A 16,819-nucleotide genomic window follows, 5' to 3' on the forward strand; every position below is an offset into this window, starting at 1 on the left:
TAACCCTAGATAACTGTACTATATTAGTAGATACATAGTAACTAAACATTCGTCAGGCGTACTACGCAATTAAAAACGTGGAAATTATCAAAAGTATTTATTGAAAATAGTAACTGGTTACATGACATTTAAGTTTGGTTTATTAGGAATGAATGTAAGAGACATTTAACAATAAATATTCCGTAAACAAAGCCTGGCGGGTGCGGGGTGCGGGGAAATAGGTGCACTTGACTTTTTCGGAGAAGGGCGTCGTCGCGTGGACGAATGTTGAGTTATCTAGGGTTAATTACAAGGTTGTTTTAAAATTTACACGAGTAGATGAATTTATTTTTCATAGCTCGATCGTACGAGAATTTTTAAGATGAACATATAATGTTTACAGCTAAAAATGATGATTTATTTTTATAAATAGCTGTGGTTCAATCCCTTTTGTTCCTCACAGTGTTGTTTCATTTCTTTGAGATGGGTTCTTCCACCCCTTGACATCCGTACACACATCAAATTCAATTAATGTTTATTGTTTAAATCGCTCTCACAAAGGGAGTTACAAGAAACGGTTAAATAATTTGGTCCGCGGGGCGTTCAGACTTTATTTTGGATATAAAACACGTATTGCATTGCTGTAACCTGTAACCAACGTAAAATAAATTATCCGAACTGAATTCCGAACCGATAGAAATAAAGAACCAGTTTGAATATCCATAAACTTACAAATCCCGCGTATTTCTTTATAAAACGTTGCGGCGTTTTAAAAATGCCGGTATTTTGTCTGTCTAAAATAATTTAATCTCGAGATAATATGTCAAGGATTAATTGAATTTATGTGGAATACGCGGACAAATTAAAATAATTACTTTTATACAAAGCATACTTCACACTAAACAGCCTTTAAAATAATATTATGTATTATATTGTACTATGATATTATTTTAAAGGCAATTTAACCAGGTATCGATCATCATATAATACATACATACATATAGGTAAATTCCAATTGTCTGATATTTTAAGCAGGTAATATGACTTTCCGAATTAATCGTTTAACTTTTGCAAATAATTAACCGTTTTCATTTGAATGCCCCTTTACGCCATCTACTGTTCATTTATTGATGACGACACATATATTTTTGAATGTAGAAACTAAATTATTTTTCACTATGTATTATTATCCTCGACGGTTTATAACAGTGTTGCCATCCTACTACTAGACATTCCTTCGTGCCTATTCGATTTATTCGCGAATTTTTCTAACCTACTGGCAATATTTGTCTGCCTGTGGGGCGGGGGAGGTATTTTTAACGAATATCCACGATATCTGTGTCGTGTGATTCCGAACACGTTCAAACATTTTTACGAATGACATCATTCTATTGGGAAAATAGCCGCGGCCTTCTGTGCTTCGAGTAATGACGACATCTGCGTTATTCGAGGTGGCTACACCAGTTACAGGCCACTGCATTTTATTTGACCACCATTTAAATTTCATCTTCTAAATATTACAGTTTTTTCCGTATTATTAACATGACTGCAGCCATAAGTACACGTTCATAAAACTGCCAAATTTAAACGAAACCTGATAATCTCTCCCAAATAATGCTCATTCTAGGAATCGCTCAATAAGTACATATTTTTTTCTACGCGTCTCTCTCACAATTTTAATTTCGTTTATTTTTCTCTTACATCATCACATGTCCAGTAATTATGGGGTGTCGTTGGTTTGTTCTCAGCGGGGTCGACAGATTTTAGTACTTTCTTCTGGATTGACATCTGAAGCATCCGTGTCTTCCGGGTAATGTGTGCAATAGGATAGGAAAAAAATAATAAAAGAGTCTGTTACGAAAACGTGTCCACCTCCATAGAGTAATGGTCAGCGCGATCGGCTACCATGCTGGAGGTTCCGGGTTCTTTTCCCAGGGGGGTCAATTAAATATAAGTGATTTTTTCACTCTAATATTCATTCAATATATACCCTGGACTGGTACCTGAAGTGGAGGGCTGATCACCTTTCCTTCGTGTGTCAACGATCAAGATAACATTGCGTTTATATGATGCAGTGCCCTATGCACCATTGGGTGCGGATAAGGGTTTGAATAAGTTACGTAAACAAAATGTAAATCTTTAATTAAATCGACAAAATATGTACCTATGTATAAGTAGTCAACAAATAGACCTGTGCATTGAAAACTTTTAATTTTATATTTATAGAATCACGGATAACAGATGTATTTTTTTCTTCTTAGCGTTCGTTTGTTCTATAAATAAATTGTTATTCACGCTAGTCTAGTGCTCGTGTCTAAAAACTGTCCAGTTACCCATTCTGAGGACCAGCTCTCTGAATATGGACCACCGGCGTCACGCGTGTCGTCATCATCCGATTAGGAATTGATACCTCCACAAATACAAACGCGAACATATTACCGTCTGCAATACTCGAAAATGTACAACGTGCTCGGAATAAAAATTACATTATATCAACGAACTTTTTTAGAGGAAAAAAAAGTCGCGCGGCTCCTCAGAATACATTACCATTACTTGTGACTGTATGGTACCCAAAATTTCAACGATTTTAGGTTATATTAATGAAAATAATTTTTACGACTATTCATTAATTGTACTGAGGAATGCGGTTGCTTACATAACTCCGTTTGTTCGGCATTATCATTCCGACTATATTTGTTGACATTTAAAAGCCGGCCGCCATGCTGCCGGTAACCGGCTGCGGCTGCCGATTACTTTTCCGCATAACCGCGGAGACATGCGGCAGCGCCAATAATTCGGTGCGGAGATCTCGCGAACTATATTTGGCGGGAATCCGATTCCGCAACGAAGAAATACGTATTTTATAAAATATATTATTCCTTCCATATAGGTAAAAAATGTAAAATAAAACGCATATTGTTTTTTACGTGCTACTTCTGAAATTCCACTTTGGGTCTTAATACCTTGCAGTTCATTACAAATCCATATTTATAGTAGCCATGTTTTTTCTCTATTAAATTTCCAAACTAAATAACATCCGGCCAGGAACCAAATAGATATCAGTCATCTATATCTAACCACTGTTAGCACTTATTCCATACCTTAGCCATGGCCATCACCGCACCATATTTTGTAACAATACATCAGTATTGTGGTTTCGATGTCAAAATAAATTATCTATTCAAGCTTTGTCGGAGATGATATATTAAATATAATATCTAAATACTGCAAAAGCGACCATTTTACTTTGCATCTCTTTCATTCTTAAACTCGAGCGCTCAAGTTACTATCGCAATATGCAGATATATTTTGTCTGATTAAGGCGGTCCCTAAGATCAACATTTTCCCGTGTAACTATACAAAAGGATATTCTCTTTTAGGATTATTTTTGCAGAAATCATTAGCAAGAAGAAATAACTATATTTTAAGTCGTAAATCATTAAGATGACAACAAATCTTCCAAATAAATTGATGATTTAATTTCTAATACCGCACTGTCACAAACTGTCGCGCATTGGGCATCTTCAAAAGTGGCACAGACTTATAACCAACTGGATGTGCAGTTCAGTAACTAGATTATCTATTAGCTTCTATAAATGACCCTGTCTTATATACTTTTTTATGATTGTTTCCAGCCTTGACAAGAAGACCAAAGATCTGACAAATGCGGAGAACACGTCGCGCATGTTTGAGGCTCGCTACATGGAGTATAACAACAAGTACAACTCGGCACTCGCTGACAAAAAGAAGGCGCAAGATGACGCACAGGTAATTCAATCAGATCCGTTCAGTGCCTTATGCACCACTGAGTGTTGAAAAAGACAATATATGAGAATAAATGACCTCTCAATCTGTAATAAACATGCTCATTATTTGAATAAAAATGTAATAGGGTAACCATATTTTCATAATGTTCTGCTTTTGAAGCAAAGGTTGTGTTGTCTGTTGTGTGGAACTCAAACCTGTTGTGATGTCACTAGTGCGTTATTCGCTGCCAGCTTAAGAGGAAGCTTTTGATCCTAGCAAATTCAAATGAAGCCAAAATTGAATTATGTTAACGCAGATTAATATAAGTGGTTAACGTGATTGACTACCGCGCGTCCGCTCCCGGTTTTGATTCCCGGGATGGTCAAAATAAATCTTCAGATTTTTTATCATTCCAATTGCAATTAACTAGTGGATACATCTATCCAATGTAGAGCCTGGTCAGAAGAAGAAAAATAATAAGTAAGATAAATCTGTGTGGTGACCCTTACAAGGGAAATACAAAAGCTCAGATTACAAATTGTAACATGACTCCTGAATGGCTTTTGCTGTACTACTTATAACTCATATATGTTACATTAAATACTGAAGGATATAAATTATTATCCACTGTCATTTTTACTAAAGATAACATTATCATGGTAGTACATTGAACGTAATGATTATGTGATTGGTTTTCTTTTGATATCATGTACAAATTAGCACAAATTATTTAACCATTATGTTTTTTTGATTACAGGAATTGGCAAAGGAATTGGAGCAACTTCGCAAACTGCTCGCCGATACCCGCAAAGCCTTCGAGGAAGAGACCTTGTGCCGCATCGACTTGGAGAACACCATTCAGAGTTACCGGGAAGAGCTGATGTTCAAGGATCAGGTAACGAATCAAATTGATAGCAATTTGCTTAATCTTTTGCCTTTAAATAAATATGCTGTATTCAAAACATTGTATACATCCAGTAGACTCTAGATTTACTGGGGTCAATGGCAGTAAATAATTTATTGTAACTGCAGACAGTTGGTAGAATTCCATATTGATTTGTCCACGTATTAACATATACATAAATAAATGTAGAATTCAATCCAATAAACGTTGTTTAATTTTGGATATATTACCCAGCAGTAAATAACTTGGTCAAACAAATTTCAAAAGTAATAGTTGACAGATGTTTTAACGAGAGATTTTATTGGATCGTGTTGTGCGGGCAGATCTACCAGCAGGAGCTGACGGAGACCAGGTCCAGGAGGCAGGTGGAGATCAGCGAAATCGACGGGCGGCTGGCGCAGCAGTACGAGGCCAAGCTGCAGCAGTCCCTGCAGGAGCTCCGCGAACAGCAGGAGGCGCACGTGCGTGCCAACCGAGAAGAACTCGAGGGCAGATACGACAGCAAGGTTAGTCCAAAACCATATCTCCGGTACTGAGTACTCAAAATGACTTAGATATTCTTGTTAATTATTTTTGACTTACATATCAATTATTATTTTGGTATTTTTTTCCAAAGATTTTTTGTTTTATATTGGAATTACAAAACGTTTTCAATCATTACTCTTTCTCCTTAATAAATTAATAATGTGGAGTTTGATTCACCGTTACCAGATAAAGGCTCTCCAAGCGGCAGCCGGCCGCAACAGCAACGCCACGGGACTGGCGGTCGAGGAACTCCGCAGTGCTCGTCTGCAAGTCGACGGACTAAACTTGAGAATTTCGGAGTTGGAAACGTCCAACAACTCACTCAACGTAAGTTCCATATTGCAAATAAAATAATCGGTTTGAAAAATTTATGCTGTTGAAAAGTAATACGAGCTTTACTGCGAGACTTTTTGTCCAATGGCCGCTCATGGTTCCATTCTTCTCAAAAAGTATCAAATTTTTATCTTACTTTACCAAAAATCTCTGTTTACATTTATAATTTTGTCATTTAATATTTGTGTGCAATACATTACCTTTCTATTAGAAGGATTATTTGAGTGATCATTATTTATTTATTTAAAACACTTGAATTTTATCACACATGATACAAATATTAGACTTTAGTTTAATGATGATGAAACAACCAGTGGCGTGCACAGACCTTTTAATTAGGGTTGGTAAAAATAAGGCATAGTAGGCACTAGTCGTGTTCCAATATGGAATGCGAGTAATCCAGGGAAGGCACTGCTTTTCTGCCTATATAGAATGTACGCCTTTGGAAACAACTCATTATAATGGTGATTGAAAGCCGAGAGAAAAGAGTAGATAATGCTGATACTTAGCTTCTTAGATCCTAGTGCTACCTGATCGCCTATAGAGGCTTCTAATGCGCCCGATCCCTCTGGTTTTATCTGTTGTCAGGTAGGTAATCACCTTAAAAGTAAATTAATCTGATTGTCTGTATGTAGGCGCGTTGCCGCGACCTGGAGAAGACACTGCAGAGTGAGAGGGCGCGGCACGCGGGCGACCTCGCGTCGCTGGAGGCGGAACTGTCGCGCCTACGAGACGAGATGGCGGAGCAGCTCAAGGAGTACGCGCAGCTCATGGACATCAAGACCAGCCTGGATCTGGAGATCGCCACCTACCGCACACTGCTGCAGGGCGAGGAGGAGAGGTTGGGCACCACTGACTTCACTTCTAACCAGCCGTTACGGGGGCGACCAGACAGCTCAGTGGATTTTCACCTGTAATTACTTCCGCTTCCAGGCTGAACCTGACCCCTTCTTCTCCGTCCGAGTCGATGATGTCCAAGACGGCGAGCGTGTCCGGGTCCGTGCGGCGCGGCACCCCGCTGCGCTCGGCTCGCAAGCGCGTGCTGCTGGATGAGAGCGAGGAGCGCAGCCTGTCCGACTACACGGTGACCAGCAGCGCCAAGGGAGACCTCGAGATCGCCGAAGTCTGCCCCGAGGGCAGCTTCATCAAGGTGCACAACAAAGGAAAGAAGGTCAGTATGATAATTTATAACACTAAACAATTTTACTCAAATATAGTATATTCCATTTACTAGAAAATCCTACACTACCTATAATAAACTAAGGATACCATTTAACTTTATTCAGAGAAGTGCCCAATTAATATTCCCTATTGTTTGTTTTTACTCCACACATCATAACATGATTGCATGAAATTTTTTTGTGAATTCTTATTTAAGTACATTGGCGGGTTTATTGATAAATACAAATATCTTCCAACCAACCAAAAACAGACTAGTCATATTGGTCAAAATGTTTGATAACATATGTATAGCTGTTTGCAGAGGGTAGATAGTACTTGAACATTAAAAAAAAAAACACAAATTACAAATTGATAATAATAAGGAAAGCAAAGGAAGAAAGGAGTTTAGGGAAGGACGTAGGGGGAAAAACTAAGGGATGAGGTTTGATAGACAGTTAGGATTCTAATAGTAGATAGTAATGTCTTCCTTATATATATATTATGAGGAAGACCGAGGAAAACTTGGCATAAATTTAGTCCGGTAAAAAAAATATTGGAGTCTCTGCAATATCTATAGAGATACAATCTGTGAATTTGTGTGCTTGTAGAGATATCTGAATTTAAAGTGCCTGTGGAGATTATTTATTTGATTACTTGATGTGAATGTCTCCGCCTTCGTGTCCAGGAGCTGTCGCTGTCGGGCTGGCAGGTAGTGCGGCGCGCGGGCACGCTGGAGACGGCCTTCCGCTTCCACCGCTCGGTGAAGCTGGAGCCGGGCGCAACGGCCACCGTGTGGTCCGCCGACTCGGGCCACGAGCACGAGCCTCCGCACTCCATCGTCATGAAGGGGCAGAAGTGGTTCGTGGCCGACACCATGACCACCGTGCTGCTCAACCAGAACCAGGAGGTATAGTACTTCTTCCTTCAACTCCTCAACGTTCCCTTCTCCTGTCCACTCGCAGTAAAGTACTGCCGCTTGTAATGTTCCTAATGATACCTATGCCTAATTTTACTAGTGCACGGTCTATTATTATCACATTATTTTTTGATGAAATAAATTTAATTTGTGTAATGGCCCTATTCGTTAAATTTAAATCCGTTAACCACTACACTACGCTACTACCATGCCAGAGGTCGGATTCAATTCCCAGGGGTAAGATTATATATTAATCTAATATTTATTTAAGACCTCTCTGGACTGTCCTAAAGATTTTACTGTTTTAAATTTTCATTAGCCAATCTTACATTGAATTATTTAGAAAATTTCGCTCTAGTAAATTTTGATTCAACAAACTTTTGCTATATAACTACGTGAATGAGTATCTGAAAGAATGGGCGTTGTATGTTGCAGGAGATGGCGATATCGGAGCGTCAGCGCCGGCAGGTGAGCACGAGCTCGGCGCGGCACCGCGAGCTCGCGCACAAGCTGCCCCGCCACGAGTACGCGGAGCTGCCCCAGGTAGCCCCCGCCCCTTCTCCCACCGCCTTCACGCACCACGTGTCCACCATGAGCGCCCGCCGTTACTTCTAGTGGTAAGCCGGGGGTCTGCGTACGCCAGCTCTGTCCGCCGCCTTTCTGTACCGCACCGCCGCCACGCCCCCTGGAAACACCAACTTTTAGCCCGCCTTATGAAAACTAGTCCCGTGATGTGAAATCCTCATATCTTACTCACTGCTTCTTCAAAAAAATGACTCAATAACCTTTCTGTATTAATATCCATTTCACCAAAAGTAGTCTATGAACAAAACTAGTATTTGTATATCAAAAGTAGTATGTATTTCAATTTTGATTCAAATCAATTCTTCTTATCCTATTTTATTATTGTTAATGTAAATCAAACATGATCTCTGGTTTTACTGAATTTATTTACTTTTGTGACAGCTGTTTTACCTTGCGGGGGCATTATCAATCTGTGTCAAAAGAAAACAGATACGCACATGTATTTAAGTACAAAATATTTTTGAAGCTGTCTTAATGAAATTGAATTCTTCTCTTATGTAGTGAATGCATTTACCTAAAACTTTTATGCTATGATAATGGCATGGCCTCACAACACGAAACAGTCCACTAATTGTATTTGAATTTATATCAGTAAAAATAGATCATGAAATTCTACATAGTAAATCTAAATTAAATAAATAAACTAGTTTCAGTAATATCCTTATGAATTGTATGAAAACACCTCATATTTTGTTTTAAGAAAGTAGAATTTTCGCAGAATCCGTTTTGAGTAATATGATGATTTCTTACCATAGACACTTTTTCATATATGATTATTAAGGCATTAGATCTGCAAGTGATGAAATTTCTGTTGGCTTCTAATATTTCCACGCTGTCAATAGATTCTTTCAATTCTTCAATTGCAGATTGTGTTCCTTTTACCACACATTTTTAGATTATCAGCGCAATCTCTTGACTCTGGTTATGTCGTATGAGGTTTTAACAAGAGTCTTTTGTTGAAATTTTGTATGCGTAACAGTTTGGATCTGGCGAGAATGAATGAATGTCCTCTGTCTGCTGTGCGCGATCGTGTCGGGTCAAGAGTTATGCTGAGGCCTAGAAATGTGAAGTCGTTAGTGAATTGCGGTCAGTCGGTGTTCCAGGCGGTTACGGTGTTCTGTGCTAACACAACTATGCTGCGTCGACACGCTTTACACTGTCTGTCCACTTTTGCATTCTAATATAATATATTCCAGCCCATTGTTACTCGATTATTGTTACTCATTCTTTTATCATTTGCACCTTCATTTTTGTGAATTATCTTTTATTCCGTTTAAATTTCACTCGCACTTAGTTTCATTCATTTTCATCCATATAATTATTTGTTAAATCTGTCCGTTACTTAATCTAATCTTGCAAAACAAATTTGGGCCGAGAATTATTGCTCTAAATTAACTCGATGCATTTACTATTTCTAAACTTTAACTATTAACATGTCTCCGGTGTGATGTTAACAAGAAATTGGGACAATGGAATATAATGAAAACTAATTTACTAAAATGAGTAAGCGGACATTTTGCTTACTAGAAAATGGAACGATGACAGAGAGCTCAACTATACGTAGACTCCTTGGCTTAAACCTTTTTTTATTTCTTGAACTGCCTTTTTTTAATTTCCTTTTTTGTACATATGTTATAGGGCTGTTATGAAAGTACTCTACCTAAAGTGTTTAATTTATGAAGACATTCATTACTCTGAGAATATTAACATCGAATTATGATGATGGCGCCAATATCCCAAGATTGGTGACACATTTAGACTAAGGCACTACACAAGTGGACACCAGGCATCATTATTACAGATGAAAATTTATATTGTATTCCAAAGTCTCAATTATGAATTTGTGATACATGTATACATATATTCAATAATTGGTTTTCCGGATCCATCGATAAATTAGGTTCGGAAAATATAAAATCTGATCTCTACTGATCACAATGATCAATAAGATTGCTTACAAGTTATCAATTTCCAATATCCACTTGGTAATAGACACAATTATTCAGGCTCATCTATAGTGTAGTGTCTAGAAGACCCAGATTTCAAATGATAAGTCTTATACTTTACATACTTTATTTATTTTTTATCATACACATAATTACAATTTACAATAATGTACCCTCACTGGGTTATTTGTGATACATATTATAAAATTACATGTACTAATTTGTCTATGTTATTAGGATAAATAAGACTTATCCAATCAAGTAAGGCATGGCCGAATGATGCGATCTATTTCAAATCTACCCACCTCCATTATCCAATTTTGAATAGCTCCTTTATACTTAGTTTCGCTATTTAGTGACTTTATGGACAATGGTAACAGTAATAGACTTGTACACATAATTCGAATTATCCCATTATTAAAAAAAATATGTAGAAATTCTTCTCCCTTTGATGATTTTACATAAAAAATTTTAGAGAACTCAAAAAAAAAGTATTCTGGCTAAAATTTCAAATAAAATTAGAAGGAAACAAAAATAAGAAAAATGAATTCTTTTTTGGCACATCTTGTCAAATTTTGCAATATTAAGAGGTCACTATTCTCTGCGTCGGTTTGTAACCAGCAAAGAACCATACATACTTCTTCATGAAGGAAAAAAATTGAGGATTTTCTTCTGTATTCTTTCCGAGAGCCTTTCGCATCATGATTCCTTAAACACAAACACTACAGAACTTGGAACCCAGTCGGATCAAATAGTCATAGCTACCATTTATTTTTCTGGTCAGATGCCACTCTAGAAATTTTTGGTTCTAGGGGAAAAATCAAATACGGCGAGAATAAAAGTGCGCTTTTTGCAGTCTCTATATGTGTCTCTACACATTTTTTGCTGCCATAATTTTTTTCCATCATAAAAATCATCGTGTCCACCCTTGAAATAAACATTTAGCTTAGTAAAAATGCGTCGAATCAAGTCAAGAGATTGCAAGAATAAGAGGGAATGCAAAAAGATAAAAATCTGGGAAAATGAATGACCTGTTCATGCAATATTGGATTTGGCGTATTTAATCAAGACCTTTATTTTTAAGACACCCGCTTCTTACTTTCTAAGCAGCCCTTGCATATTTAGCCATTAGAAGTACAGTGCTCAATGGTAAGGACATGTTTATATATTTATTTATTATTTTATGCCATAAACGAGTTTATTTATATTTTGCATGTTGTTTTATAAAATTGCATGTTAACTGTTTACGTAATACATATAAAGGGGCAAATGCCATACCTGTGGACACTACTTATATCTCACAAATGAAAGACTGAAATTTCTAATCATGTTTTTAACCCTTTGCCCGTACCACATACAGGCGTAAAAAAGGGCCTTAGCGTATTTGCAAAGAAGTAGCTCAAACTGATTTTACGGTATTATTTTATGAGCTTTATTTGTACGAACTGTAGTAGACTCTATCGGCCAATGTCGGTATTACTTTTAATGTTTCGAACATATCTGAATATCATATATTTGACATAAAAAACCTGCCCTTTTTATCAAATAAAATCTTCAGTTAAACTCGTCAGTCAAAGTGTTAATTATATCTACTGTTTATTTAACTATTTCTTGTCAATATGAAAAATAATAAATAAAGAACAATATACATTCAAACCTGGATATAAGAAAGCCCAAGGGACTGGGACATTTTTCTCTTCTAAAGAGGTCTCTTTTATATCCATGCTTTCTCTTACGGAGGGGTAAAAAGACTGGACCATAAGTCAGTTTGATTTTAAAGAGGTTTCTGTTATGTTCAGGTCTCTTACATCCCTATTCAACTCTACTAAGGAATAAATTAGAATTGTTCTATTGAAAAATCAGGAATTTGTCCATAGGCGCAGCAGTTGCCCCTAGATATAGTTATTCCAATAGCGATGTTAAAATAATATACAAAGAAAAATAACATCTTTGAGTTTTTTAACATTGAAAAAAATCTTCAAGATGGTTTTTATTTTAATTTTTAATTTATGCTGAAATTATATGTATCGAAAATGAGAAGCTACAGGAAAACATTTTCCCCGATTCCGGGGACTGAATACATACAGGGCTCTCATTCCTATATATTGATGATGTAACAAGTTGATTCTTGTTTACACAAAGACAAGGTCATCAGTCCTGCTCTTCAGTTTCTTCCATCAAGCTGTTTCAAAATCAAAATCATTTAAGAATAAAACAAGAAAAAAGCATTTTAAATGAAATTTAAAATGCATTTATGTAGTTACGCCAGTTATAATTATACTTGTGGTTTATGGTGTAAGAACTGCAAAATGTCTGTGGTTTATAACATTCTTTATTTATTCTATCTCTGATTCTCAATGGTGAAAGGTTTCAATATTTACATGTCATTTATGCACGCATTTATACATTCTCTGCCTCTTGTCTTGTCATCTGATTCTACATAAGGCTACGTTTATAAAAATGTCAAATCAATCCATTTACTACTTTTTGCGTCTAAGTTACATACAGAAGTTTGTATACAGAAAAACCTCTATTAGCGGTCACCTCTGAACAATGGACACCTCTCCATTACAGTCAATTTTGTATTTCCAAATTTTTTAAATAAGAAAACATACATTTTAACCTCTAAAATGCGGTCCCTCCATAAAATGGTCAAGGTCACAAAAAGCTATTTGACAAATTATTATTCTTGGGTAAATTACCTCCATATAAAGGCCGCCTCCATAATGTAAGGGTCAGCACGCTCGGCTACCGTATTGGAGGTCCCGTGTTCGATTCTCAGGTGGGGGGGTCAAATAAATTTAATTTTCCTTCATGTGTTAATGATCACATGGTGCTTTTAACAGAGTGATTGGGAATAAGAATATGTCCATGGAAGCCAAGATAGCGGTTTACAACGGCGTGCTAGTACCGACAATAATGTATGGAAGCGAAACATGGAACTGGCAAAGGAAGGATGAAAGCAGAGTGAATGCTGTTGAAATGCGCTCCCTCAGACGAATGTGTGGAAAATCATTGTATGACAGAATTAAAAACGACGATATAAGAAAGGAATGTAAGGCTGAACGAGGAATAATTGAAAAGATTAGAAAGAGCTCTTTGCGGTGGTATGGACATGTGGAGCGAATGGATAGCGAGAGAATGACTAAGAAAATATATGTGGCGAATGTGAGAGGGAAAACAGAACGTGGACGACCGAAAAAGACTTGGCACGATCAGATCAATCAGAACCTAAAATCTGGCGGTGTCAAAAGTCTGCGTAATCGGAGGGCATGTATGACTAGATGTATGGATGTGAAGGAGGCTAGGAGTGTATGTCAGGACAGAAGAGTGTGGCGTTCCATCCTCTCTGCCTACCCCTGCGGGGAAACGGCGTGATGGTAGTAGTAGTAGTAGTAGTAGTTAATGATCAAGGTTACACTACGTTTATATGATGCAGTGTCCTATGTAAGGAAAGGGATTGAAAGAAGAAGATATAAAAACCAGTTTACTAGGAATAGTCATTTTAAAACGGGAATAGCTCCAACTGAGGATAATCTCCCTTGAATGTGGCTTAACAGATATTGCTTCCTGTTAAATTGCCAGGGCGCATATGTACTTTTGAGAAACTGGTAACACTGCGAATTCAGCTAACAAGCAGTCTGTTATGGCAGTTATAGAGTGATTCCGTTTTATTACCCTCTCGAGACTGGTCACCCCCATATAACGGCCATGTTTACATTCCTAAAGGTGACCGCTAAAGGTAGGTTTCATTGTATATATAAATTAGCACATGTTAAAAGGCCGTATAAGAGTAGTCAAGTGGTCGCAAGTTCCCCATCCCTGTCCTAAAAAAAAGTATACCTCGTAGAGAGATACCAAATCTAGTTAGTATCTCTCCATCCTATCAAAGCTCTTCCATATATTTGTCTCGGTTCTACAATACTGGTTATCACAATTATTTCTGTATTATTGTAATTATTTATTTATGTGGCAACTATTGCCAGATAAGTACAGTATTGTAGAATGCACTGCAGACAGTGTATGAATATTGAGGCAGACCTAGTATGTACTCCATAAAATTGCGTAGCCTTGACATTGTGCCTGTACTTAATTTGGATTGATTATTTTCAGTTTTGAATAAGCAATGTTTTATTTTGTATGTTTCTAGGGTGAGGAGAAGTGCTCCATCATGTAACACCACCAGTCCTGCCTTACAAATAAAGTATCGTTATACAGCATTCAGTTTGTGGCGAGTTCTCTCGTCGGATTATTGCAGATCTTGGGTTTGATCTTAGAATTAACAGGTAGTAAATATGTATTCAGTCATTCGCCGGCTGTCCTTCGTACCGTGCACAAAGTCAACGGGACTGTCGGAAAAGCGCAATTGCGCAAGTCGCCTTAGTGTCTTCTCAGCATTACCAAAAACATTAATTTAATATTCCTTTGTGCCATTAGGTGTTTGGATATAAAATCAGTTGGAAACCCTTTTCAATTATAAATTATTTTTTTGAAATCTTTTATGGCAATACATACCCGTTTGTTTAAGATTGATGGAATCACTAATTATTAACAACATGCTGTTTCTTAATAGTGTTGATGAGCACAAATCCAAGTTTGCAATGGTTTAACTGACTTCCTACAATAGGTTAACTCTAGAAAACAAACAGCACCATTAGGGATAAGGTAATATCACCTCTATAGGTACAAAGACAAATCTGCGCTTCACCCACTGCCGACCTATAGAGAAGTTAGTCTATCCTACTCGCTAGTTATACGACTCGTGTACAACAAACCATCCACTCCACCGAGTGTCGGACGACGCCACGATTCTGTTGTTACAACATTATGGAGCATATATTTTATAAGTGATAATTACACCGTTTGAAAATTTTATTAGTAGTTAGTATACTAGCCTAAAATATATATGTATTTTTAAATCTACACTAATTTTGATGTCACTTTAATACGTAGACACTTTGAAGTTAACAAGCGGTTGATGGGAAAATAGAATCATGATTGTAATTCTGCGGCTATCTGGCCGAGGTACGCGTGTCACATTTGGCTTTATGACCATAACTGTCTCGACAGTGTAATATGTCCCAATATTGACACACAGCAAACTATCAATTTGAGATTTTATAAGACAGTTTTTTTTTATATTCTTGTACAGATGGCCCTCGACTTTCGCTCATCACCCGGGAGCACGGTAGCGTGTGACAAAAACTATGTGCCATGCTCGCGGACGCTTTTTCTCAAGTAGAAAATATTCCAAATTGAGAATTTTTGTATGAAATTCTGAAAAACTTGGGTGTGCCTGCCTTAAACGTATCAGAGCGTATGTTAATGTGATGTGTTTTGCAAAAAAAATACAAAGATCGTTTCCAGAAGACAGCAATTATGTATATTCATGTTTTTTTACATCTCTTTGCTTTGAAACTTTCAACATTTGGACACATTTTCAGGAACCAATCGTGTGTGAAAGTTGAGGGCCGCCTGTATTGTGTATTGCATTACAGATATTATTAATTTTGTATTCGTTGCAACTACTGATCCGAGAATTTTACATCAAATGAGAGACTTTTAGATTACCGCTACTTCATCAAATAACAGTTTCATAATCTATATCAGATGCGATTTACTAATGGGGCCATAAGTATTACGCGTTTACCTCCGCAGCATAGCGACAGAAATTATACACGCGCATTTAAAGTGGAGAGAGTATTTTTTTTAGATATTTAATATTTAAGTTGATGTTTTCGTATAATTTTTACTGTGGATTTATAGGAACTAAATAATATACAATGTATATGACTTGCAAATTTTCTTTCTTTATGCCAATTTATTTTCACTAATATTGAAATGATAGTAATTTTGTGTTGTTAGTAAATAATGTTTGGAAATTTAGTAAGTTCTCTTTCTTTTCTGTCCAATTTTTTATCATGTATTAATTAATAAGCCGGATCTGGTGAATGGTCAATAAGAATTCTTTCCTATATTTAGAATATTTTTCATTTTTAAGTAATATTTTTTAAAAACTTAACATTTATCTTAAATTGAACTTCATGATTTTTTATAAAATGATAATTATGTGTCTTATTTGCTCCGTACAATGGGTTCTCCGATATACCCAATTCTAAGGGTCAAAGTACGTAATTTCACTTAATTTAAATCAGTCCAATATTTTACTTCTAAATAAATATGTCATCCCTTGAAATGAGTAAATGCTATTTTAATTTTTGAACAAGTAATGTCCCTCTCATTTTAGTCCCTAAATGAACGGAGAACCTACACTTAATATACATAGTAATTAGAACACCAATAACTAGTGTGAGCAGTCTGTGTTCTACGATCATTGTGTTCTAAATTTTTATTATATGAAAGCTTATATCTACTTTGCACATTGCGAAGTAATGTTAACGTAATCATACGTGATGATATTTGAAGAAGTAAATGAATTCTTCGAGTCATCTTACATAATTATTTTTATGTATGAAAAATAAATAAATACTTTATTTAAACTTTTATTGTATTTATTTTCCTCGATCATGTTTTGGAACCATTTTGCTATCTCGATTAGCGTTAGCACTCCTTATGTTATAGATATATTTGGAACCAAAATAAGGTGGGCTTTAATGTTGACAGACGTATCGACATTCCTACGTATACCCTTGTAAACGGGAACTCTTAGCTTTTTTAATGTACATATTATACATTAAAAACAAACATTATTCCTTGGATGTA

At 36.5% G+C, this 16,819-nt stretch overlaps 1 protein-coding gene across 1 annotated transcript; it reads left to right on the forward strand.

Moving 5' to 3' along the window:
• Positions 1 to 3,614: 3,614 nt before the first annotated feature.
• Positions 3,615 to 16,573, forward strand: LOC148299444 (lamin-C-like; the record flags this gene model as incomplete). Its single annotated transcript, XM_088276084.1, has 9 exons — positions 3,615 to 3,747; positions 4,484 to 4,621; positions 4,954 to 5,136; positions 5,342 to 5,482; positions 6,124 to 6,329; positions 6,422 to 6,659; positions 7,335 to 7,556; positions 8,001 to 8,182; positions 14,247 to 16,573. Coding segments are annotated over 8 exons (1,441 nt in total), but the record flags the coding sequence as incomplete, so codon positions are not given.
• Between the last annotated feature and the right edge of the window lie 246 nt (positions 16,574 to 16,819).

Source organism: Brachycentrus maculatus, unplaced genomic scaffold, assembly GCF_059751285.1.
Source record: "Brachycentrus maculatus isolate JH-2025_06_01 unplaced genomic scaffold, ASM5975128v1 h1tg001141l, whole genome shotgun sequence".
NCBI lineage: Eukaryota > Metazoa > Arthropoda > Insecta > Trichoptera > Brachycentridae > Brachycentrus > Brachycentrus maculatus.